General features: G+C 39.6%; 1 protein-coding gene across 10 annotated transcripts in view; it reads right to left on the bottom strand.

Moving 5' to 3' along the window:
- vps13d (vacuolar protein sorting 13 homolog D) overlaps positions 1-22,256 on the bottom strand; it is a 314,700-nt gene that overhangs the window by 121,419 nt on the left and 171,025 nt on the right. For all 10 annotated transcript variants that reach the window (XM_087980553.1, XM_043675642.2, XM_087980550.1 and 7 more), the window contains 11 exons: positions 20,654-20,901; positions 17,772-17,963; positions 17,513-17,639; positions 17,091-17,233; positions 16,769-16,899; positions 13,815-13,990; positions 12,003-12,126; positions 11,047-11,282; positions 4,141-4,258; positions 2,673-2,836; positions 1,402-1,510 (listed from right to left, as the gene is read on the bottom strand). In XM_087980553.1, coding sequence (XP_087836679.1) covers positions 1,402-1,510; positions 2,673-2,836; positions 4,141-4,258; positions 11,047-11,282; positions 12,003-12,126; positions 13,815-13,990; positions 16,769-16,899; positions 17,091-17,233; positions 17,513-17,639; positions 17,772-17,963; positions 20,654-20,901 — 1,768 coding nt within the window. The remainder of the gene's footprint in view (positions 1-1,401; positions 1,511-2,672; positions 2,837-4,140; positions 4,259-11,046; positions 11,283-12,002; positions 12,127-13,814; positions 13,991-16,768; positions 16,900-17,090; positions 17,234-17,512; positions 17,640-17,771; positions 17,964-20,653; positions 20,902-22,256) is intronic.

A 22,256-nucleotide genomic window follows, 5' to 3' on the forward strand; every position in this document is an offset into this window, starting at 1 on the left:
TGTATGTGGAATGCTTTGATGTATTTCTGAGTGGTGTGATAAGATAATATATAAATACAAGTCTGTGTATTTTCAAGTAAAACTGGCAGTATCGCCAAACCACACAGACCAGAAGGCAGCAATTTGGATTCTTACCTTACCCCTGCCAGGCAGAAGTTGGGAGAATTAACAATTGACCGCAGTATCAGTGTAAGGAGAAAAATATTGTTTATCTTATGAGAAATATGTCAGTGGATATTGGTGACAATGAGATCAGAATCAAGAACACCACCAACAAAGAAAGAATGGTTGCAAGGATTCCTATGTTTACAAAACAGGAAATAGAAAATCAAAGGTGACCATTTTTTAAAAAATGAAACTTGCTTTTTGTCAGCAGAATGATAAAGATCAGTTTATGTTGATGAACGCTATACATCTAGGAGAAAGTGAGGACTGCAAATGCTGGAGATCAGAGCTGAAAAATGTGTTGCTGGAAAAGCGCAGCTCAGGCAGCATCCAAGGAGCAGGAGAATCGACGTTTCAGGCATAAGCCCTCCTTCCTGAAGGAGGGCTCCTTGGATGCTGCCTGACCTGCTGCGCTTTTCCAGCAACACATTTTTCAGCTCTGAATGCTATACATCTTCAATAATATGGTTATATTATTTATATTTTCCTTCCTCTTTTTAGGTGCCCAGAATGAAGTATTGTTCTCGCTTTGACAAGCTGGGCACCCGACCTCCTTCCATGCCTTATTCAATCTGCTCTCAAATCAGCTTCAAATTCAGGAATTGCAACTAATTGTGACTCTCAATATCCTTCCTCACTGAGTGAAAATGTCCTTGGTTTGGTTTCTCAAATGCTCAAAATTCAAGAATGGGGTGGTCAAATTTGCATGAAACATGTCTGGCTAATAAAATTGTGTGAAGCACAAACCTGGCAATGTGAAATGTTCAACCTAGTTAGGGCACTGCAAAGTCACCACCTACAAAAGCTTCCATCTGGTGAGGTGCAATGCTGGGAGCCCCCAACTCATAAAATTTACTCACCTACAACATTCAGAAAAGTACACCATTATAAATATACCAATTAAATTTCGATAGCCTGAGCATTCTGAGGAAACATTAGGGTGAAGTATACAGTATTACAGATTTGCTGTTGAAAATAGCAATGTGTGAGAGCTATTTCAAGTAATAAATTAAGAGCAGCACAAGCAAGGATCAATTGACTGAAGTTGACTGCTTCTGAAGTGTATCAGTACCAACATACTGAATAAGCCAGTCGTAATAAAGAACAACGTGAAATTGTCCTGCGTGACTTCTTCTCCCTCCTTCATTTCCCTCATTCTATGGATTGTAAGGTGATGTATCAGTGGCTAAAATCAAACTATGTCAACGTTTATTCTGCCGCTTTCAATGTTTTTACCTGTACTACCATGTTTGGCATGCTGCAGCTCAGACGTCCATCACGGAAATACCATGTTTGTGTATTGCTGCGACGTCGCTCTGGTTTTTTCAGCGTGAGTGGCTCATATCTGCAACAGACAAAGTGAGGGGAAATTAAATAATTATATTTAAAAATTAATATCTCCCAGACACATTTTGTAACTGAATATAAAACATGCAGTTTCTTTCCTTGTGGGTCCAATCGATAAATACACTGCCTAATATAGAAACAAATTAGAGTGGGAAGTCTCAGATATACTACCCAGTTGGTGTTGAAGCCAGGGTGACATCTGGAATGTACCAACTTGCTTAACAACATCCAAGTGCTAATGGGAAAAAAAATTAATTAAATCGCTGCTCCCAATTGACATTTAGTGATTCTACCAAATTTTGCAGCATAGACATGCAAGCATGTTCAAATTAACCTGCTATGCTTCCCATTCTCTAAATCGTTGGACTGCAATCATTAAAGTGAAAATTGATTCTGATGAAAAGTCATCAACCTGAAATATTAAACTTGTTTTCGCCTTCCCCAGATCTTGGCCGACCTGTGGAGCACTTCCCAACATTTATTTCTGACTCCCAGTATCCACGATATTATACTTTTGAGTTTCATTGCAGCCATTTGGGAGAGGAACTGGAGGGTTGGCAATTCATCACTTTTGATGGAGAAGAGAACAACCATGATTATATGACATGATTTAGATTGGAAATTCATTTTGTGGGAAAGCAACAAGGATGAACCATACGTTATTTCTCGTGTTGAAAGGCACACTATAACACCCAAGTGTACCAAGGAAAATTCAATGAAATATTCCACAACCATCAACTCAGGGTCATTTATCCCATAAAATCTCTTGATTTCACATACTGGATACAGTCACCCTCACTGTGGGCACTACCTCGACCAAATATTTAATATCCTAAGGAAAGTCTATCCTCAATACTCCAATCCCCAAAAGTAATCAAAATAAACACTGGAATTTTTTGGTACACTCAAGTTTTTTTTTGTTTCACTGATGACACAAGGAGGATGGATATCAATTAGGATACAAAAAATAACATGAAGATGATGAATTCACCTCTTATACGACAAGGATAGTTATTGTTCCTGGCAGCTTCATAGTCGCTCACAAAACCTAGAACTGTTTTCATCAGAATTTTACCGTTTAAGTTCCTAAAATGTAACACATATTGACAAATGACTAAATTGGAAAATATTCTCAGCCCATTTACTTTATCCTATTTTACCTGGAGTCAGTGACAGCACCCAAGCCTGTGATGTCTAGGACCAGTCCAGAATTTGACTGCCTACTGGAGGAGGGTTTGTTGGGGTTATGAGGAGGAGAAGAACCCTCATGGCATATCATTCCATTACTAGTCATGCGCCAAAGCTGTGATCTTTTACCTGGTTCCTAGATAGCATAGATTGAAGCAGAATTTTATTATGGGTAATAGGTTAAAAAACTGAATAAGACACATCAATAAGTTATTTCTGTAATACTATAAATTTAGTTTAATTCGTAATATTTTCTCCTGACTTCTCTTAAAAACATCTTTACTAACTGGACTATGCTGCCTCGACTCATCATTCTTCATGTTTGATCTTTTACATTAACCAACTGGCTCAATCACAAAGGGTATTGCATCCACTGCAGCTCTGCTCAATTCTGTTCTCAACCAACAACTATACAAGTGCATTTCAGAAGAGTGTCACTGGTTAGGAACAGGAACCTTGATTTATTAACCACCTCGTATCCTTCTCCACTCCCATCCCCCAAAAGCCCACTAAACCCTCAGGAAATACTCTCATATCCAAAATGACCAACACTACAACTGTGAGTATGCCTCAAAGTACTTTATTAACTGTTAAATACAGATATTTAGTGATCCTGATAGGTGCTATTAGAAGTGCAAGTAATTTTTTCCATGTGCTGGAGTTATTAATTGAGGTTGAATGAAACAGCAACACAGGGCTATTGATTTTCTACTGCATTACACAGGTCATGTAATTTTAAACGAAGTTTAGGTTTCAATTTATTCTTATTACAATAGTCCCATGATTATTATACTGCTATTGCTCTACTCTTCCTGCTTTCTCAACTCCTCACCTGATTGCCATTCTAACAGCTCAGGCTTTCAAACATAACTATATAGAACTGAATCCACCAAAACACATTATTACTTTCCCTTCCACCATATACAGCTTTATGTATAAAAAGTAAATATATGCATCTCCTCCATCAACACCTGGTTAACAAGTTAAAAACAAATTAAAACAGGTTCGTTTCTCTTGCTCAATTTACACAATCAGTGAGATACTGAGCCTTTCAGATCAAGGTCATTCTTAGTACAAACGTTGGTCTCTGAAGAATTTACTAATCTACAAGACAATTCTAAAACTGATTTCAGCATCTTAGTCTGTGATAGTGGAGAAACATATATCTAGTTAGAAGGGCTCAAACAGTTGAGAGTATTGCAGCTGAGTACAACTGTCATTGTTTAAGTCCTTCTAAGAATATCTGTGGAAGAAACAAAACTGCACTTCAGTAAGTGTCAACATCTTCTGCACTGAAAGCGGGAAAGTGTACATGCACACGGATTTTGAATGGGATACAAAAAAGCTTACATGCATACTTAGATTGTAGATACGGTTTCCATTCAATGTCAACTGTTGCAAGGGAATTTTTTTCAATGCAAAGTTGAAGTTTTTGCTTACCTTTTTTTTCAATATCACTCTTCCAGTTGAGGGTGCAACATCTAGAACCAATTCTGCGCACCTCATATTTTTATTTCCTGAACTTCGAGTAACTGGCCTCACAGAAGATTCCGTAAGCCTGATTTTAAAAATACAAAGGAACTCCACAGTTGACATGTAAATTTCAACAAATACATTCAGAACACAACACAATGCAAAGTACAACCTCAGGATTATATTTCCACAGTCAATTTTGTACTTCTGAAGTGAAATTACTAACTTAATACAAGGAAATGCAACAGCTTAACAAATGAGACATGATCAGATGATTTGTTTTGGTTGAATTGATTTAAAGGAATTAAAAAGGATTCTAGGAGAACTTCTGTGATATTCTTTAAATAGTGTCATCGGTATTTCTTCATTTATGTATGATGCATGTCAGGTAGATTTTTCGAACAGGAACTAGTTTCAGTACAATAAGTTGTTCATCATAATTTTCAATCCTAGCACGGAAAGAAACTGGGACACAACACGAGAGTCATAAAGATGTTTAACATTTCCAAATAAAACTTATGTTGATCCGTTCTCCAGCAAAATTTTTTTTAATCTAATTCAGCTGTACATTTCCCTCTGACTGCCTATCTTGGGCCATATTCAAACAGAACAATGTTGAATGTACAATTCTGGAAACAACTGGTAAGGTGCACTGCAAAATTGTTGGTTGTATTCAGCTAAAAACATTGGATGTTCCATATTTCCTCAAGACATTTAATCTCTAAAATTTAAAAGCAACGGATTATAAAGAAGAAATTCATTTTTTCCTTCAGTTAAAAATGTCTTTTGGGGGAGGGATCCAAGATGGCGGCGACCCAGCAAGTCTGAGTCTATAGTGCTCCTTCCAAGACTTGGGCAAAGTGGGTCACCCACCCCCACCACACTCACCAGATCATTTAAAATAGTTTTTACTTAATGTAATTAGTTGTTTAGTATTGAATTTAAACAATTTAATCTCCAGTAAAAATGACTAAAGGGAAGGGAGCCCGCAGCTCTCAGCAGGCAGGAACCCCTCCCCCACCCTCTCCAGCTGCAGCTGAGGCATCCGCAGCCGCCCCGGGGGACTTACCTACGGTGGCAAGCCTCATGGAAATAATCTCATAACTCGATGCGAAGATCGACCCTTTTACTGAAGAATCCCGAAGCCGATGGGAATCTCTCAGCCGTGCTGCAAAAGCACGACCGAGTCATCAAGGAAATCGAGCGCCAAGTCAGATGGGCGGAGCTAAAGGCTGCGACCTCCGAAACTATAGCACAATCGGCCGTGGATCGGGTCCGGACTCTCGAACAGTGAGTCCGGACCTTAGAGAATCACATTGACGACCTTGAGAATCGAGGTCATCGAAAAAATATTCATTTGCTGGGCCTTCCTGAACGGGAAGAGGAAGGCCAGCTTACAGTGTTCCTTGAACAGTGGCTTCCACAGCTTTTAAATCTGGAGGCTGGATCAGGCCAGGTAAGGATGGAATGGGCCTACCGGGTTGGCAATACGCGGGCCCGGCTCGAACCAGCGTCCCCGCCCGGTCCTGTTCCAGCTGCAGAGCTACAAGGAGAGGCAGATACTCTTAGAAGCCTCCAGAAATCTTGGAAAAGATTCCCAAGCCATGACCTATAAAGGATCCAAGATCATGTTATTCCAGGACTTTTCCCCAACTCTGGTCCGAAAGAGGAAGGCGTTTGATGAGGCAAAGAAGTGTTTAAGGGACTTAAATATTCAGTACTCCTTGCGCTACCCAGCGACGTTATGCTTTAACCATGAAGGGTCCGTGTATAACCTCGGATCGCCGGAAAAGGCCAAGGAAGTTTTGGACTCTCTTAGATAAATTGTAAGAAATAATTGATGTTGGTTTGCTTTCCCCCACCTCCGGTTAACATCCCCCCTCCCTTTTTTTTTTTAAATATATTAATCCCTTTCTTTTACCTTACTGTTTAACATTATCTTGGGGGGGGGGGGGGGGGGGTGGGGAGAGGGATTTATTTATTTGTTCTCTATTTAACGATTTTCTCCCCCCTTGTTTTTAATATTCTATCTATCTATATATATTTATATATATAGGCCGGGGGGTCTAGTTAATGTTGGTGGGGGGAGGTGGTTACCTTATCCTATTTTACCTCTGTCTCTAGGAGTGGGGTTGTTTTCCCTTGTTATTTTGTATTATTATATTTAAATTTTACTTGCTGAGGTTGTAATTTTATAGTTATATATGTTTATACATGGTATTAACATTACCAAATATATCCAGGTGTTGGTGTGGGTGGGGGTGTGTGGGTAGGGTGCTCACTGTTAACTCTAGCTCTGTAGTATATTTGAATTTTCTTCATCCTATTGAGGAGCACCTGGGTCAAGGGTGGGGCACTGGTTGGGAGAGGATACGATGGACCTTTGGAAAGGAAGTGATACCCCCTGGCAACAAGGGGGAAAATCTCCATTTAAATAAGTTTTATTTATTTTTTAATTAGAAATAGTTTTTTATTATACTTTTGTGAGTGTATTAGACAGCCTTTATTTTTGTGAATTTTATATGATCTATGCTCGGGATGTTCTGGATAGGGTTTCCCCTCCTGAAAGGGTCTCGGATTTGCCCGGACGGTCATGGTTGATCAGTCGGTTAAGTGGTGCACCTGGAATGTCAAGGGGATCAATTCACCAGTCAAAAGGAAGAAAATATTATCAAACCTCAAGAAAGAAAGAGTTGATATAGCTCTCCTACAGGAGACACACCTGAAAGAACACTTGAAATTACGACAGGGTGGATTTGATCAGGCCTTTTTTCTTCTTTTAGCTCAAAAAGCAGGGGAGTTGTTATGCTTATTTGGAAGAATTTCCCTTTCAAAATCCTAAATCAGATAAAAGACGAATCTGGACGATATATTCTGATTAAAGCCCTTATAAATGGAGAGGAATATGGGATTTTAAATTTGTATTGCCCCCCACATCCTTTTAAATTTATAACGGAAGCCTTCTCAAAGTTGATGGCTGTCGGTGCTCGTCATACAATTATAGGGGGAGACTTTAATTGTATTATGGATCCGGAAATAGATAGGATTCCCAAGAGGACTGCAGGAGTATCTCCCAGATCTAGACAATTGGTGGATTTGAACAAAGAATTAGGACTAGTAGATGTATGGAGATGCCTTCATCCACAGGGCAGCGATTTTTCTTTTTACTCCAATCCACATAAATGTCATACTGGAATTGATATGTTTTTTGCCCCCTCGATTTTTTAAAATTTCATACCATCCTGTAAAATAGGCAGTATAGCAATTTCCGATCACGCTGCTGTATATATGAAAATCAAGGCGAGGAACAATGAGACATCCCCCCCCCCCCCCTCCCCCCGGCATTGGTGTATGGACCCCTTCCTGATGAAAGATAATAAATTTGTCAAGTACTTCTCTCAAGAATTTAAAACATTTTTAGAAATTAATTTAGGTACGACTAGCAACCCATCAATGATGTGGGAGACCATCAAAGCTTACACACGAGGCTTGATCATCTCCTACTCAGCGACCCAGAAAAAATTAAAGGGAGAACAACAGCGTCTGCTTGAACCTCGCTTAAAAGCGGCTGAAACAGCATACGCTGACAGACCTTCTATTGTCAAATTGCAAAGGATTATGGTTCTTAGGACAGCTCTAAACACCACGCTTACCCAAACGGCTAAGAGGGAAATATTATTTGCAAAACAAAGGTTCTATGAATTTGGCGATAAACCTGGTAGATACTTAGCATTTCTTGCAAAGAAAAAGAAGGCCCCATAAACTATCACATCTATCAAGGAAAGTACTCATGATCATAAAAGGATTAACGCAATCTTTTGAAAATTTTATTCTGATTTATATAAATTGCAGGATTGTGCAGACAGAACTAGGAGGATGCAATCATTTTTTAAAAGCCTGACCTTTCCGGACCTAACTCCGGAATAGGTATCGGTCCTGAATGTTCCCCTAACAATCCAAGAAATACCTGACGCAATCAGGCAACTTCAGAGCGGTAAGGCACCTGGCCCAGGTGGCCTTCAAGCTGAATTCTATAAAGAATTTACAGGAATATTGGCTGGTCCACTTATGGACAAGTATAACTACTCATACAGTCAGGGCTGTCTCCCGCCTTCGCTGAAAGAGGCAAATATCTCTCTTATCCTTAAAAAAGGAAAGGACCCAGAAGATTGCGCGTCATACAGACCAATAGCCTTGCTAAATGTAGATTTTAAAATCCTCTCTAAAATGTTAGCATTGAGGCTAGAAAGGGTATTTCCACATATCATAAAGGAGGATCAGATGGGATTTATTAAGGGCCGTAGATCATCCAATAATGTTAGAAGGGTCTTGAATGTGATTCAAGCCTGCCATCAGGGAAAGATATCAGGAGTAATAGTCTCATTAGACGCGGAAAAGACACTCGACAGGGTTGAATGGTCATATTTGTTTTACACATTGGAAAGGTTTGGCGTTGGAAAGGTGTTTACCAAATGGGTCTCAACACTGTATAGTGATCCCAAAGCAGTTGTGATTACCAATGGATTAGGCTCGGATAGCTTCAGTGTGGATAGGGGCTGCCGTCGGGATGTCCTCTCTTGCCATTGCAATTTACGCTAATAATTGAGCCACTAGCAGAAGCTATACGGGCTGCCCCTAATATAACAGCCCCGAGGATTGGTATAGGTAAACATAAAATTACCCTTTATGCAGATGATGTTCTTCTGTTTCTCAGTAATCCCCTGATGTCCGTGCCTCGCTTAATTCAAGTTATTAATACATTTAGGGTATTTTCAGGCTACAAAATTAATTTCTCAAAATCGGAGGCTATGCCAATGGGTGGCCTTGCTAGTATATCCCACTTATTGGACGGATCCCACTTTCTCTTTCGGTGGTCCCTGGAGGGTTTTTTATATTTAGGCATTTTTATTACCCAAGTATTTGGTCAGTTATACAAGGCTAACTTTGTGCATTTACTGGAAAGGATAAGGCAGGACCTCCAGCGATGGGGAGACCTTCCAATTTCCTGGCTAGGTAGAATAGCATTAATTAAAATGAATGTCCTGCCCTGTCTCCTATACCCTATGAGAATGCTTCCGGTGATGCTGCCGAGGCTGGCACTATGTAAATTGTATGGCTGGTTGGGTTCCTTTATCTGGAATCATAGACAGCCCCTTATTAAGCTGAAGAAGCTACAGCTTCCACAGGCAAGGGGAGGATTGGATTTCCCAGATTTTAGGAAATATCAGTTAAGTTCCCTATTAAGTTACATAGCTGATTGGGTCATGCCTGACCTGCAATCAATCTAGCTGGACATCGAGGCTTCTCAAGTAAAATGCCCACTTATTAACCTCTTATTTTCAGACAAGAGGAAAATCATTACGGATCACTGTAAAAATGCTATAATACTAAACACAATTAAAGCTTGGAATATAATGCGGCAAAAGGAGGACAACTCACATAAAACATCCCCCCATGCTCCGATAGTGGGAGCATGGGGATTCCAACCGGGGTTTACCGATGCCACTTTCAAACTCTGGAGATCCAGAGGTTTCTCTTGTTTAGGGGATCTATTTAAAGAAGGGGTTCTGATGTCTTTTGAACAGCTGCGTCAGAAATTCGGATTACCTAATGGAGACTTCTTTCGATACTTCCAAATTCGTGATGATATACAGAAGAAGACTACGTTATTAGATAGTCTTTATAAATCAGATAGAGAATGTACAGTGCTATGGCCAATGGGGGTATCTTCCGTCAGTACTATTTATCATTTACTACATGATGAAGTATCGGGAGATATGGACAATCTGCTTTAAACATGGGATCAGGATTTGGGACAAGAAATCTCTATAGAAACGTGGAATGACATTTGGGAAAACGCCAGAAGAATCACCATCTGCAACAGAACTCAGGCTATTCAGCTGAAGATACTTCATAGGGCCCATATAGCACCGAATCGATTGGCAAAATTTAAGGCAGGAGCATCTCCAATGTGTCCCAAATGTAAAATAGAGGTGGGCACTCTTGTACATTGCCTATGAACCTGTCATAAGATCCGTAGATATTGGACTCAAGTAGCAAGTGCTCTGACAGAAATCTTAGGAACGGAAATTAGAGTTGACCCTGTATCTCTTCTTCTGGGCTTTTCAAACTTACCCTCCCTGGATATGCACGGGAAGAGATTATTTTCTATTCTCTCTTCCTGTGCAAGGAAAAATATTTTGGTAAACTGGATGGCTGAAGGCCCCCCTGGACTTTCAGATTGGCACAGATTAATTATGGAATGTATTCCCCTTGACTTCCTTACAAATATGGTGCACCAAAAGACCGAATTATTCCATAAAATATGGCAGCCCTTCTTGAATTATATAAATACAGATATTTCGGCCATCCTAACAAGGACTTTTATTTAATTGAGATGGCGAACCTGGCTGGTCCCTTGGGAGAGGAATCCTGCACGAATATGGGCTTTGTTACGATTTGATGTTAATACATTCCGAGCATGTATCTCACGACCCAATTTCTGTGTTATCCGTCGGTTTTTTTCCTCTTATTTGAATAATGTAAGAGACTTAATTATACATTCAGGTTAGTTGTAGGTTAGATTAGTAGTTAGTTGAGTTTTGTTTTTTTTCCTCGGTATTTTTCTTCTGTTAAATTTTGGTTATTATTTATTTAAGATTTAATTGTATATCAATGTTTACACTTGGGTTTTTTTAAATTTGTAAACTTGTAAAAATGTTAAATTTTCAATCAAAATATCTATCAAAAAAAAAAATCTTTTGAAACCACGTAATGGTTCTGGAAGTTGCATCTAATTGTCCAAAACCAACTGAGAACATTAAAAAGCTGACAGTAAAGTTTAATTCTGGCAAACAGAAAACTGAAGCCTACCCAGAAAAAGTATACGTGGCAGCGATATAGATGAAATTTTCATAGTAAAGCTGTTTGGACTCTTTGAAATCATTCATATCACAGGTAATTTCTGATGAGCCTGCCCCTTTCACTGTTAGTGTGATGAAAGGCTGAAGGACAGGTTCGTCCCAGGCATAATTCAGTGAGGTACCTGGCTTTACCTCAGTCTTTAGTCTTGGCTCTGCCACACCATGTTGGTGGAAAATGATTGCAACCTATCATAAAAGAGAAAGAGATGTCAGGAAGTTGGAACTTGTCGTGAAGGCTGAACATATTTTAATAATTCATAGAAGTGATCTAATAGCTCATTCTCCAGCTGCCTGCACTTGCGATGACAGAAATTGTTCTACTTCCAACAACCACAACCATCTTCACTGGTTCTAGGTATAACGTCAATCAGGGGTGTTCCCCCGATTCACATGTTTCCAGTTCTGTTAGAGCTCTTTGATGTTTGCTCAAAGTGTGCCTTGATGTCAAGGGCAGTATCTTTACTTCCCTTCTAAAGTCCCAGCTCTTTTGTCCATGTTTAGACCAAGCTGTAACGAGGCCAGGAGCTAAATAAACCTTTCAGAACCCAAATGGAAAGTCAGTGAACAGTTTTATGCTGAGTAAGTGCCACTTCATAGCAAAATTGACTGCACCTACCATCACTTTGCTAATGATTGAGAATGGATGTTGGGGTGGTAAGTAGCTGGGTTTGATTTGTTCTACATTTTCTCACTAAAACATACATTGCCGAATACAGGCCATCATTGTAACTGTACTGAAACAGCTTGGCTTGCTTTAGTGTGAGTCATCTCAGAGTTGTGGTGACTACTCACAGATGGGATGAATTATTTGCAATTAGTTTTGTTCTTTCTCCTTCATGTGGAGCTGATTATAAAACTTGAATACTACAGTAGATCTGTAGATGTGTACAGTTAGTAGGGATTTACCTCTGAAAAGTTGTCGATGCGGAATGGTGGTGGCAACTGTTCAGAGTTACTAAATGCAATATGGTATGTTGCTCCTTTCAGAGTAATTTCCACTCGAAGGAGGTGACAGTTGCCTTGAGTATCTCTACAAGAAGAAAAGTTAGGTTAGAAAGTACTTCAAGGTTACAAATTACAGCTAGCTTAAAATACAGAAAGGGATAACTATAAATGAGGACAGATAACGCCAAACAACTTTAAACCAACATCAAGACTTTGTGACTTAATGCATTGCTAAATCCAACTACTGTGAACAAAATGTTCTTTTTAAAATAACACACATGGATTTTCAAAGAAAATGGGCAGCAGTAACAAGGCACAATGCATAACCTGCTGAGTATTTAGCAGTTTTTGGTTTTATTTCAGGTTTTCAGCAATTGTGTAAACTGTTTTACTACTTTAGACTTTGTCTGCTATTCTTTAGGTGAGTCACACTTTGATTCTTCCGTGCAGAGTGGTCCTGCTTTACTTTGCACACATACATGTCCTTCATACACAGGGAGTAGTGTAGATGGGTTATTTAATGTTGAGGTTAAACGCCAATCTTGATTGTGTACACACAAGCTTTCCTTTGCCACAGGAGGCTGAGGAATTGCTGGAGAAAGCTCAGGAATGGGAATATCAGCCAATTTTCCACCTACTAGTGAGGGAAAGTTGAGGCCATATGTGCCACATTTATAGTCACTGTGGCTAAAATTGAATTGCTCAGTGTAAGTTAGACATTAAACCTGTGTTGGTAGCCCATGATACCTTTTGACCACAAAGCTAACAGGAATAGGACATCCAGTGCTTGCCAGCAAGAATAAATCAAGTATCAATAAGCCTTCTGTGTTTTGCACATTAGCCTTTTTATTCAGGCCAGTAAACACGTCACAGTCTCATCATAATGATTGCAGTATATATAAATTTTACAGGTAACAGTATTTGGTGTGGAAAAATATTAACAGATGTTAAAAGCTTTAGAGAAAATGCAGTAAATGGTGAAAAAGAACTAAACCTGTGCCACTGATTTGTAACTACCCGGGCAAGAAATAAGTTAACTTAAAATCTTTTTGGACAGAGATCGCATAAAATAATCTTTAAAAAGTATTAGTTTTAAAACTGAGAGGAAATCCACAGCTGGTATAGCAAGTGCCTTCAATCTGAGACCTTAAAACAAGTTCAACATATTTAATGGCTGGAATCTATTTTTAATATCACTTGTCCAATAAAAAAAACACTTCTATGCACAGCATCCATTAAAAAGACCAGATTAGAAGAAAACACAAAGAAATCCTGGATCCGAGTAATTAGAAGGCACATCTTGGCCATATCTAACCATGGATGAAATTCCTTCACAAGGAGAACTAAGTCAATTCCATTCTTTATTATTTAAACAATATATTAGTAAAAAGGATAAGAAACATTGTTTACCAATACAACAGGTACAAGTTACTAAGCTTGAACGCACAGTTGGTCATCCAAAGCTTTAACACAAAAGGTAAAATAAACAAACAACATCTAACATACCAAGAGAATCATCAGGTTTCCAATACAAGTTCTATTTTATTGTGTTTTTCAACATATAGCCCACAGTGTCTGTCATAAGGGTCTAATATCCATAAAAAAAGCATGATGCAGGAGTTGGTAGGTCAGAATAGTCTTGACAAATCTGGTATCTCTCATGTTTCCACTGAGTGCAGAAATTACCAGTTTCCTATTGCTAATTAAATCTACATTTCTCCACTAGACACCTGGCCCATTAATTAGATTTATTCTGGGATATATTGTGCTCACCTCATGTTGATGTGGAAGGAGTTGTTCTTGTTAACCTCGAAGCCCCCTGACCAAGTGCAACTCGGAACATCCATCAGCCGTACACACAATAACTGATCATAATCATTTCTTGGCCAATGAAATACAACACTGGCCCCAGGCAGAGTTGAAATGTAACCATTTGGATTCTGAGTGCCCTGAGAAAGCAAGTTCCAATTAATATTTTATTGTTGTTGGATCAGGAAACTGCTCAAACAAGGTCAAAAACAAATTATGGCCTAGGTCACACTAGAGTCTAGCGTACAGTTTTGGTCAATAAACATTCAAAGCCGCAAACCGTTCCAGAAATAGTGGAGGGAATAGGAGAGACAGGAAAGGAACATGGATTAATACAGCACCTGTCCTTGATCTATTTTCAACTTTTGAATTGAATGAGCACAAACTAGAGAACATTCAAAATTCTGCTGCCTATGTCCAATCTCAGAACAAGTCCCATTCACCCAACTACTTCTGAGATGGCAGAACTACACTGGCTCTCTATTAAGCCATGCCTCAATTTTAAAATTTCATACTTGCTTTTAAATCCATTCCTAAAGGTCACCGATTCCCATCCCTATAGCCTGTTCCAGTGCTAAATTTTTCAATTCTGGCCTTTTGAGCATCCTTGATTTTAATCACAACACCACTGAGAGCCCTAAACTCCGTAATTCTCTCCTCTCCCTTTCAACCCCCATATAAACATCCCCATCTAATTTCCTCTCTTGAGGGTTTTTGAAATTAAACTCTTCATCTAATCTTTTGCATATCAGTCCCATTAGCTCATTATAGATATTTTCTAAGCAACTTCTTATGAATAGTTATGATATAGCCATGGAACAGGTGGAACTTGAACCCAGGTCACTTGGCTCAGAAGTTGGTACACTACTACTGTCCTTGTTGTGGTTGTGTTCGCTGAGCTGGGAGTTTGTGTTGCAGACGTTTCGTCCCCTGTCTAGGTGACATCCTCAATGCTTGGGAGCCTCCTGTGAAGCGCTTCTGTGATCTTTCCTCCGGCATTTGTATTGGTTTGAATCTGCCGCTTCCGGTTGTCAGTTCCAGCTGTCCGCTGCAGTGGTTGGTATATTGGGTCCAGGTCGATGTGTTTATTGATTGAATCTGTGGATGAGTGCCATGCCTCTAGGAATTCCCTGGCTGTTCTCTGTTTGGCTTGTCCTATAATAGTTGTGTTGTCCCAGTCGAAATCATGTTGCTTGTCAACGGACAGCTGGAACTGACAACCGGAAGCGGCAGATTCAAACCAATACAAATGCCGGAGGAAACACCACAGAAGCCCTTCACAGGAGGCTCCCAAGCACTGAGAATGTCAGCTAGACAGGGGACGAAACGTCTGCAACACAAACTCCCAGCTCGGCGAACAGAACCACAACAACGAGCACCCAAGCTACAAATCTTCTCACAAACTCTGAACTACTACTACTGTCCCTTTATTAGCTCATTCCAGGCTCTGTCTCAGGTTTGTTATCCTGCCTGTGAAGCACTTTGCTAAGTTTTACGCTGAGGGCATTTCAGAATGCTTCAAATCCAAATAAACATTTCTAAAGTGCAATCATAGCTGGTTTACAGACAAACTGAGAAGCTACTTGGTAAACAGCCAGTCTCCACAGCAGTAATTTAGATGAATGAGCAATTAAATTGCTCGTATTGGCTATTGGTGTTAGAAACAAACATTGTTCAAGATACTGGATGAGGGGAGGGGGGTGATTTCCCTGCTTTACTTGATATTGTGAAGGCATATATTTTACTTCTAGTTGGATATGACAATAGATCCTCAGTTAATTTCAAACATGTCATTCCAGCAGTAAGTCATCTCCTCAGTATCTTAACTGAAGTGTGGGCTTAGAAGTATCTGAATTTGAGAAAGGAGCTTGAACCATGACTTGAAACGTCAGAAAGTGATCAAATAAGATGGAAAATCTAACATGCATAAAAAGCCAGATACTGATTAGATTAGATTAGATTACTTACATTAGATCTTGGCAGACAAAAAAAAGAGTGAGGGAAAACTGGAGAAATCCAGATTTTCAACCTTGAAGATAGATGGCATAAATGTGCATTTATACATGTAAATAAATAAAACAGAAAATCTTAAAGAGGAGGAAAATGTAGAATACCGCTTCAAACTAAATTGCAACAGCAGAATGAGGTGACAACTACAGAAGGCAGATTTAGGACAGATGTCAGTAATTGTTTGTTAACACAGTGAGTGAGATAAACTTCCAGGAAAGATCTTGAAAGTGAAAGCTTCATGATTAATTAACAAATCAGCTGAATGACAGTATAGCAATACTGTACCATCTTTCCTTATGGATGAACAAAGATGAGTTGAATTATCTTCCTTGTGGTTTAGCTTATGCCAACATAGACATATTTATCAAGGCAACTAGATAGCAAAACTGAATAATGCATCCAGCATACAATATCAATACATTAAATAAATTTTGAGAAGGAATCAAAAGCAGTTCTTAATATCACAGATGGGATAAACTAATGATTAATTAAAGCTATTAACAATATACAACAGCTGATCATATTACCTTAACTACTAGATCTCCTTCAGATATTTATGATACTTTATTTTGTTCTCACTACCAAAATCTGCAAACACTACATATCAAGCTATTGTACAAATGTCTCAAGCAGCATCAAATTCTTCTCTCTGCTCTTTTAATAGACAGCTTATCTGTTTGATGTTTATTTGATAACATCCCCTAAAGATAAAAGTTTTTCTCTATGTTCAAAATTACACTTCATTTTTAAATGAGATCAACAACTTATTTTGGGAAGTTAAAAATCACACAACATTAGGTTACAGTCCAACAGGTTTAATTGGAAGCACACTAGCTTTCAGAGCATCGCTCCTTCATCAGGTGGTATTTGGGAACACAGGCTAAAATGATCTGGAACCATATTCCTACCTGGCCTCTGGCAAATTCTCGTTGGGCAAAGGCTAACTTATGTGAGGATTTGTTGTCCAGTAGATATCGGGGTGCAAAGGTCACTATGTTGGTATCTCTGTACCGACCTCGACCTTTCCGGATATCGATTCCTAAGATATAAATGAGAAAGAACCTTTGGAGACAACAAATAAGCAATAAATGCTACACCAGCTACACTGCCGCTCGTGGATAACATGTCACTGGTCATCCTTCCGTAATGTTCAAGTACAACGAGGATTGTACCTTTGAAATGTGAAAGGTTTTTCTGGAAGATAAATCAAGCGTTTTTTTTCAAACTCACCAATACTATAAATGAGTCCGGGTCTGTTACCGTGTTGAATCACTTTCACTGCTCGCACACCACTTCCTCCATCTGGAGAGAATTCCTGACACCAACCAGGAACTGCATCTGGGTGGATCCCCTTCCCAATCCTCATGGTACACCTGCAAGGGTCAGAGACTGGGGGATAAATCTACTCAGCCCCAAAGAGGTCAGTAAGACATGGGTTCATTTCACACATATATAAATATCACAGCTATGAGTCAAAATTATTTTTAAAATCTTTATTTCCAAACTCAACATTGCATGGCCAAAATTAGACCTTTGTAAAGCTTAAGATCAGCAAGATCCTGTTCATAGTCACAAATTGTCCAAATTCACAATAATTCCCTCAGTAAATCAGGTGAGCCAATGATGTGCATATTACTGAATTCTTTACTCACATGTTAGGTTGCTCTTTGTCTGTAAAGCTAAATAAGAGGGGGCTGAGACTTCGTGCAAGCTCATGCTCCTCAAACTGGCCTGCTGCATCAGCCTTGGCATTGTCCTGTCGAAAAATTAATGGCAGCCCTGAAAAAGATTGGTATGAAGCAGACCATTTTAGACCACGGCTTTTAATTCACCACCTTGCAGGTCTGGAAATATGCACCAAAACATCATGCTCCTACATTTACTTTGGAATTTGATTTTTTTTTGTTTTACCTGTCTTGTTAAGGAGCCAATAAGGTGCAGAAATGAGTATCTTCAAGGAACCCTCTGCTCTGCACACTATGCGAATGCTCAGATTCAGCTGGCGCTTCTTGGTGTCGTAAAGGCGCATACGAACATGATAGTTAGTGGTTCCTGCTGGAATTAGGAGTTCCTTGCATACAGGAAAGTTTTCTAGTGTAATCCCTGACAAATAAATTGCGAATAAAACATATTTAAAGAATAGCTTTTATTAACATGTAAAAAATAAAGTCACCATAGTCCTACTGAATGATAGGGTTCTCTCTCTCTCTCTCAAATTATCCATGAAAAGGAACTGAAGTATTTTGAAGTTGCTCAACATCACCACCACTCTCCTCCTCAGAGACCATTTGTGGTAAAGGTGTCTGGTTTTAATTATCTTACACAGCCAGGCAAATTGTGTTTAGGAAAATAAAGACTGCAAATACGTGGTGCCTTTCGCGATGAAAGGTATTCAACAGACAAGGAATGACTTCAAAATGCTCACTTGTTTAATCAGACAAATATTGTAATCAAGATGTATACAAGAACTCACAAATAACAATTATATGAAGGGACAATTAATTTGCTTACTTCAATGGTAAATGTTTTGTGGTGAAATTATGGCCAGCACATCAGAAAAACTTTCCATGTTCCTCTGAATACGGTCATATTTGGAATATTGTGTGCAATTCTGGTTTCCCTCCTATTGGGAGGATGTTGTGAAACTTGAAAGGGTTTAGAAAAGATTTACAAGGACGTTGCCAGGGTTGGAGGATTTGAGCTATAGGGAGAGGCTGAATAGGCTGGGGCTGTTTTCCCTGGAGTGTCGGAGGCTGAGGGGTGACCTTATAGAGGTTTATAAAATCAAAGTTTGTGAGAAGATTTGTAGCTCGGGTGCTCGTTGCTGTGGTTCTGTTCACCGAGCTGGAAGTTTTTGTTGCAAACGTTTCGTCCCCTTCTAGGTGACATCCTCAGTGCTTGGGAGCCTCCTGTGAAGCGCTTCTGTGGTGTTTCCTCCGGCATTTATAGTGGCCTGTCCCTGCCGCTTCCGGTTGTCAGTTTCAGCTGTCCGCTGTAGTGGCCGGTATATTGGGTCCAGGTCTATGTGTTTGTTGATGGAGTTTGTGGATGAGTGCCATGCTTCTAGGAATTCCCTGGCTGTTCTTTGTTTCGCTTGCCCAATAATGGTAGTGTTGTCCCAGTCAAACTCATGTTGCTTGTCGTCTGCGTGTGTGGCTACTAGGGATAGCTGGTTGTGGCGTTTCGTGGCTAGTTGATGTTCGTGGATGCGGATCGTTAGCTGTCTTCCTGTTTGTCCTATATAGTGTTTTGTGCAGTCCTTGCATGGGATTTTGTACACTACGTTAGTTTTGCTCATGCTGGGTATCGGGTCCTTCGTTCTGGTGAGTTGTTGTCTGAGAGTGGCTGTTGGTTTGTGTGCTGTTATAAGTCCTAGTGGTCGCAGTAGTCTGGCTGTCATTTCAGAGATGTTCTTGATGTATGGTACCACACACGCAGACGACAAGCAACATGAGTTTGACTGGGACAACACTACTATTATAGGGCAAGCGAAACAAAGAACAGCCAGGGAATTCCTAGAAGCATGGCACTCATCCACAAACTCCATCAACAAACACATAGACCTGGACCCAATATACCGGCCACTACAGCGGACAGCTGAAACTGACAACCGGAAGCGGCAGGGACAGGCCACTATAAATGCCGGAGGAAACACCACAGAAGCGCTTCACAGGAGGCTCCCAAGCACTGAGGATGTCACCTAGACAGGGGATGAAACGTTTGCAACAAAAACTTCCAGCTCGGCGAACAGAACCACAGCAGGTTTATAAATTCATGAGGGGCATGGATAGGGTAAAGAGACAAGGTCTTTTCCCTGAGGTGGGAGAGTCCAGAACTAGAGGGCATAGGTTTAAGGTGAGAGGAAAAAATTTTAAGGGGCACGCAGAGGGTAGCGAACGTACAGAATACACTGCCAGAGGAAGTGGTGGAGGCTGGTAAAATTACAACATTTAGAAGGCATCTGGATGGGTATATGCATAGGAAGGGTTTAAAGGGATATGGGCCAAGTGATGGCAAATAGGATTAGATTAGGTTAGGATATCTTGTTGGCATGGACGAGTTGGATCAAAGGGTCTGTTTCTGTTCTGTACATCACAATGACGATGGGTATTAACATACACCAAGAACATTCACTTAAGTCTGCTGTGGGGCTTAAACACAAACCTTCTAACCAGAAATAAGAGTTATTCTGTGAGCCAAAATGGTAATTGGTTTTTAGTGCCAAATCAAAACTACCAATCTACTTCGCTAACATCGCACCTAATTGATAGTATACTAGAGATACCTATTTGCAGTTGTCAGTCATTTGTTGTAACTTCGTTGGGTCATAGCTTTTCCCATGCACTAAGTATCAATGGGAGAATGCTTAAATGGAACACAGCTCTTCATATTTAGGGTCTCTACCTATAAACATGGATTGTTTTTCCTTCAGATGAGAGATGAAATCTATACTTACAGCCCTTCTGCTGTATTCAATTCTTTCACTGCACGCCAATAACATTTGTGCAAATTAATGTTAGAGAGAATTCCCTTCCAAAGCCACTGGGTGTGGCTGTACCAACAGTACATGGACAAGATGGTTCAAGTAAGTGGCCCATCACCACTTTCTCAAGAGCAATTAGAGATGACAAACAAATACTTGCCTAACCCACATACCATGAAAGAATAAGTTAAAACATCTGAAGTTACTTTGGCAGAATAAAACATAGTCATTTAGTTCGAATTAACAACCAAATGAGATTAATGACAGGCAAAGCAATGTGGCAAAACTGAAGGTACAAAACAAATCTTACCAAGTTCGATATTCTGAGATGTATCAGCTGTGTGTAGCACAGCATCTTTCCCCGGTTTCAATGGTCCACGGATAGAGGTACCTTTCACATAGTAGGAAAGCTCACAGGGTAGTAGATTGGTCAGGACTAGAGTGGGTAGCAAGTAGATGGTGTGGCCTGGTTGTCGGTAAACCTGCATAGCGTTGCCAGACATTAAATTTAAGGGCAGGTAGTCAGGGTAGTTCTCCTTCTTAACTGCCACACAATACCTATGAGTAATAACAACAATTTTAACATATCATGAAATTCCAGCTGCATGCTGCATCCTTAGCAAACACCTTGCATTTATGCAAGATATTTAAAACAAATAGAATGCATTTCACAGAAATGATCAGATAATGATGGACACTCTAAGAGGTGGATTAAGGGTTTTATGGAGGAGAGACAGTTTGAGGGAGAGGACTTTAGAGACAGTGTTACAAAACATGAAGCTGAAATGATGGCTTTCAAACTTGGAGGAAGTGGGAGAATGTATAAGACAGTTAAAGCCAGTGAAGCAGGGTGAAAGTCACAACCATAAGAAAGAGAATTCTAAATTGGAGGTGCTAGACACACTTAATTCTTAAACATATGTTAAACATTGGCATTCTGTTAATAAAAGTTAGTGAGAGAGGAATATTTGTGCCCTAAACACTTAAGTATGCATGATAAGCTTTGGTGACATTTGGTGTCACTTTTTTCTACTCATCCCCAGAAGATTTCATGACTTAGTTTTTACTAATTTTTTCCGAAACTGAAGACTACTGCAACATTTCCAGCTTTCTGCAAGCATAAAAAGGTTTGATGTCAAAGTTTCCTGAGACTGAGTCGATATCCCCAGTAGTTCTGTGGAAATCTGAAGCTGGGCTGAGGCTGTTCAGTGTACTGGTCAGGTCATATTCAAGACCTCTGTATTCACTTCTGGTAGCCACAGCTCAAGGGAGCCATCCAGGCCTTGAGGGCAGTGAAGACAAATCCAAGAAAACTAATTGCTGGTGTTGCACGCTAAAACTTTTAGCACTGATGCGGTAAGTCTTTATTTTCAAAAACTCTTTAGTTTCAAAATGAGAAGGTACAAGGAATTTTACAGCAGTTTAATAAATAACAGGTAAAGCAAACCTAAAACAAAGTCTGGTACATCAAAGCAACAGGACAGAATGGGACTGGTTCATGCTTGTGAAAGGTAAAATTAAGGCAGGTATCAGGGAACAGTTCTTTATACAAAAAGTGCTAAACATCTGGAATGCATTGCCAGGAAAAGTAGAGGAGACCTGGACATTATTCAGTTAAGAAACAGCTGGTTCCTATAATGTGAAATCTGTAAGTTTAGTTTTCTGTAAGAATGAGATCAAACAGATTTGAAGCATTGCCTTCAATCAAACCTATTTTATGATTCTATGCTTTTCTTTCATTTGACAAATGTTATTACCTTTTCCAATACACGTGAAAACATAAGTGATATAGACATCAGTTATTTCTTCAAATAATCTAATATTTTAAGATTATATTGGCAATAAAAGGGTCCTTTGCTGAGCTTTCACAATCCCAACTTTGCTCCAATATTTGTACAGAAAATATGCTTTAA

Source organism: Chiloscyllium plagiosum, unplaced genomic scaffold, assembly GCF_037043375.1.
Source record: "Chiloscyllium plagiosum isolate Xiang-an unplaced genomic scaffold, Cpla_swu_hap1 HiC_scaffold_37, whole genome shotgun sequence".
Lineage (NCBI taxonomy): Eukaryota > Metazoa > Chordata > Chondrichthyes > Orectolobiformes > Hemiscylliidae > Chiloscyllium > Chiloscyllium plagiosum.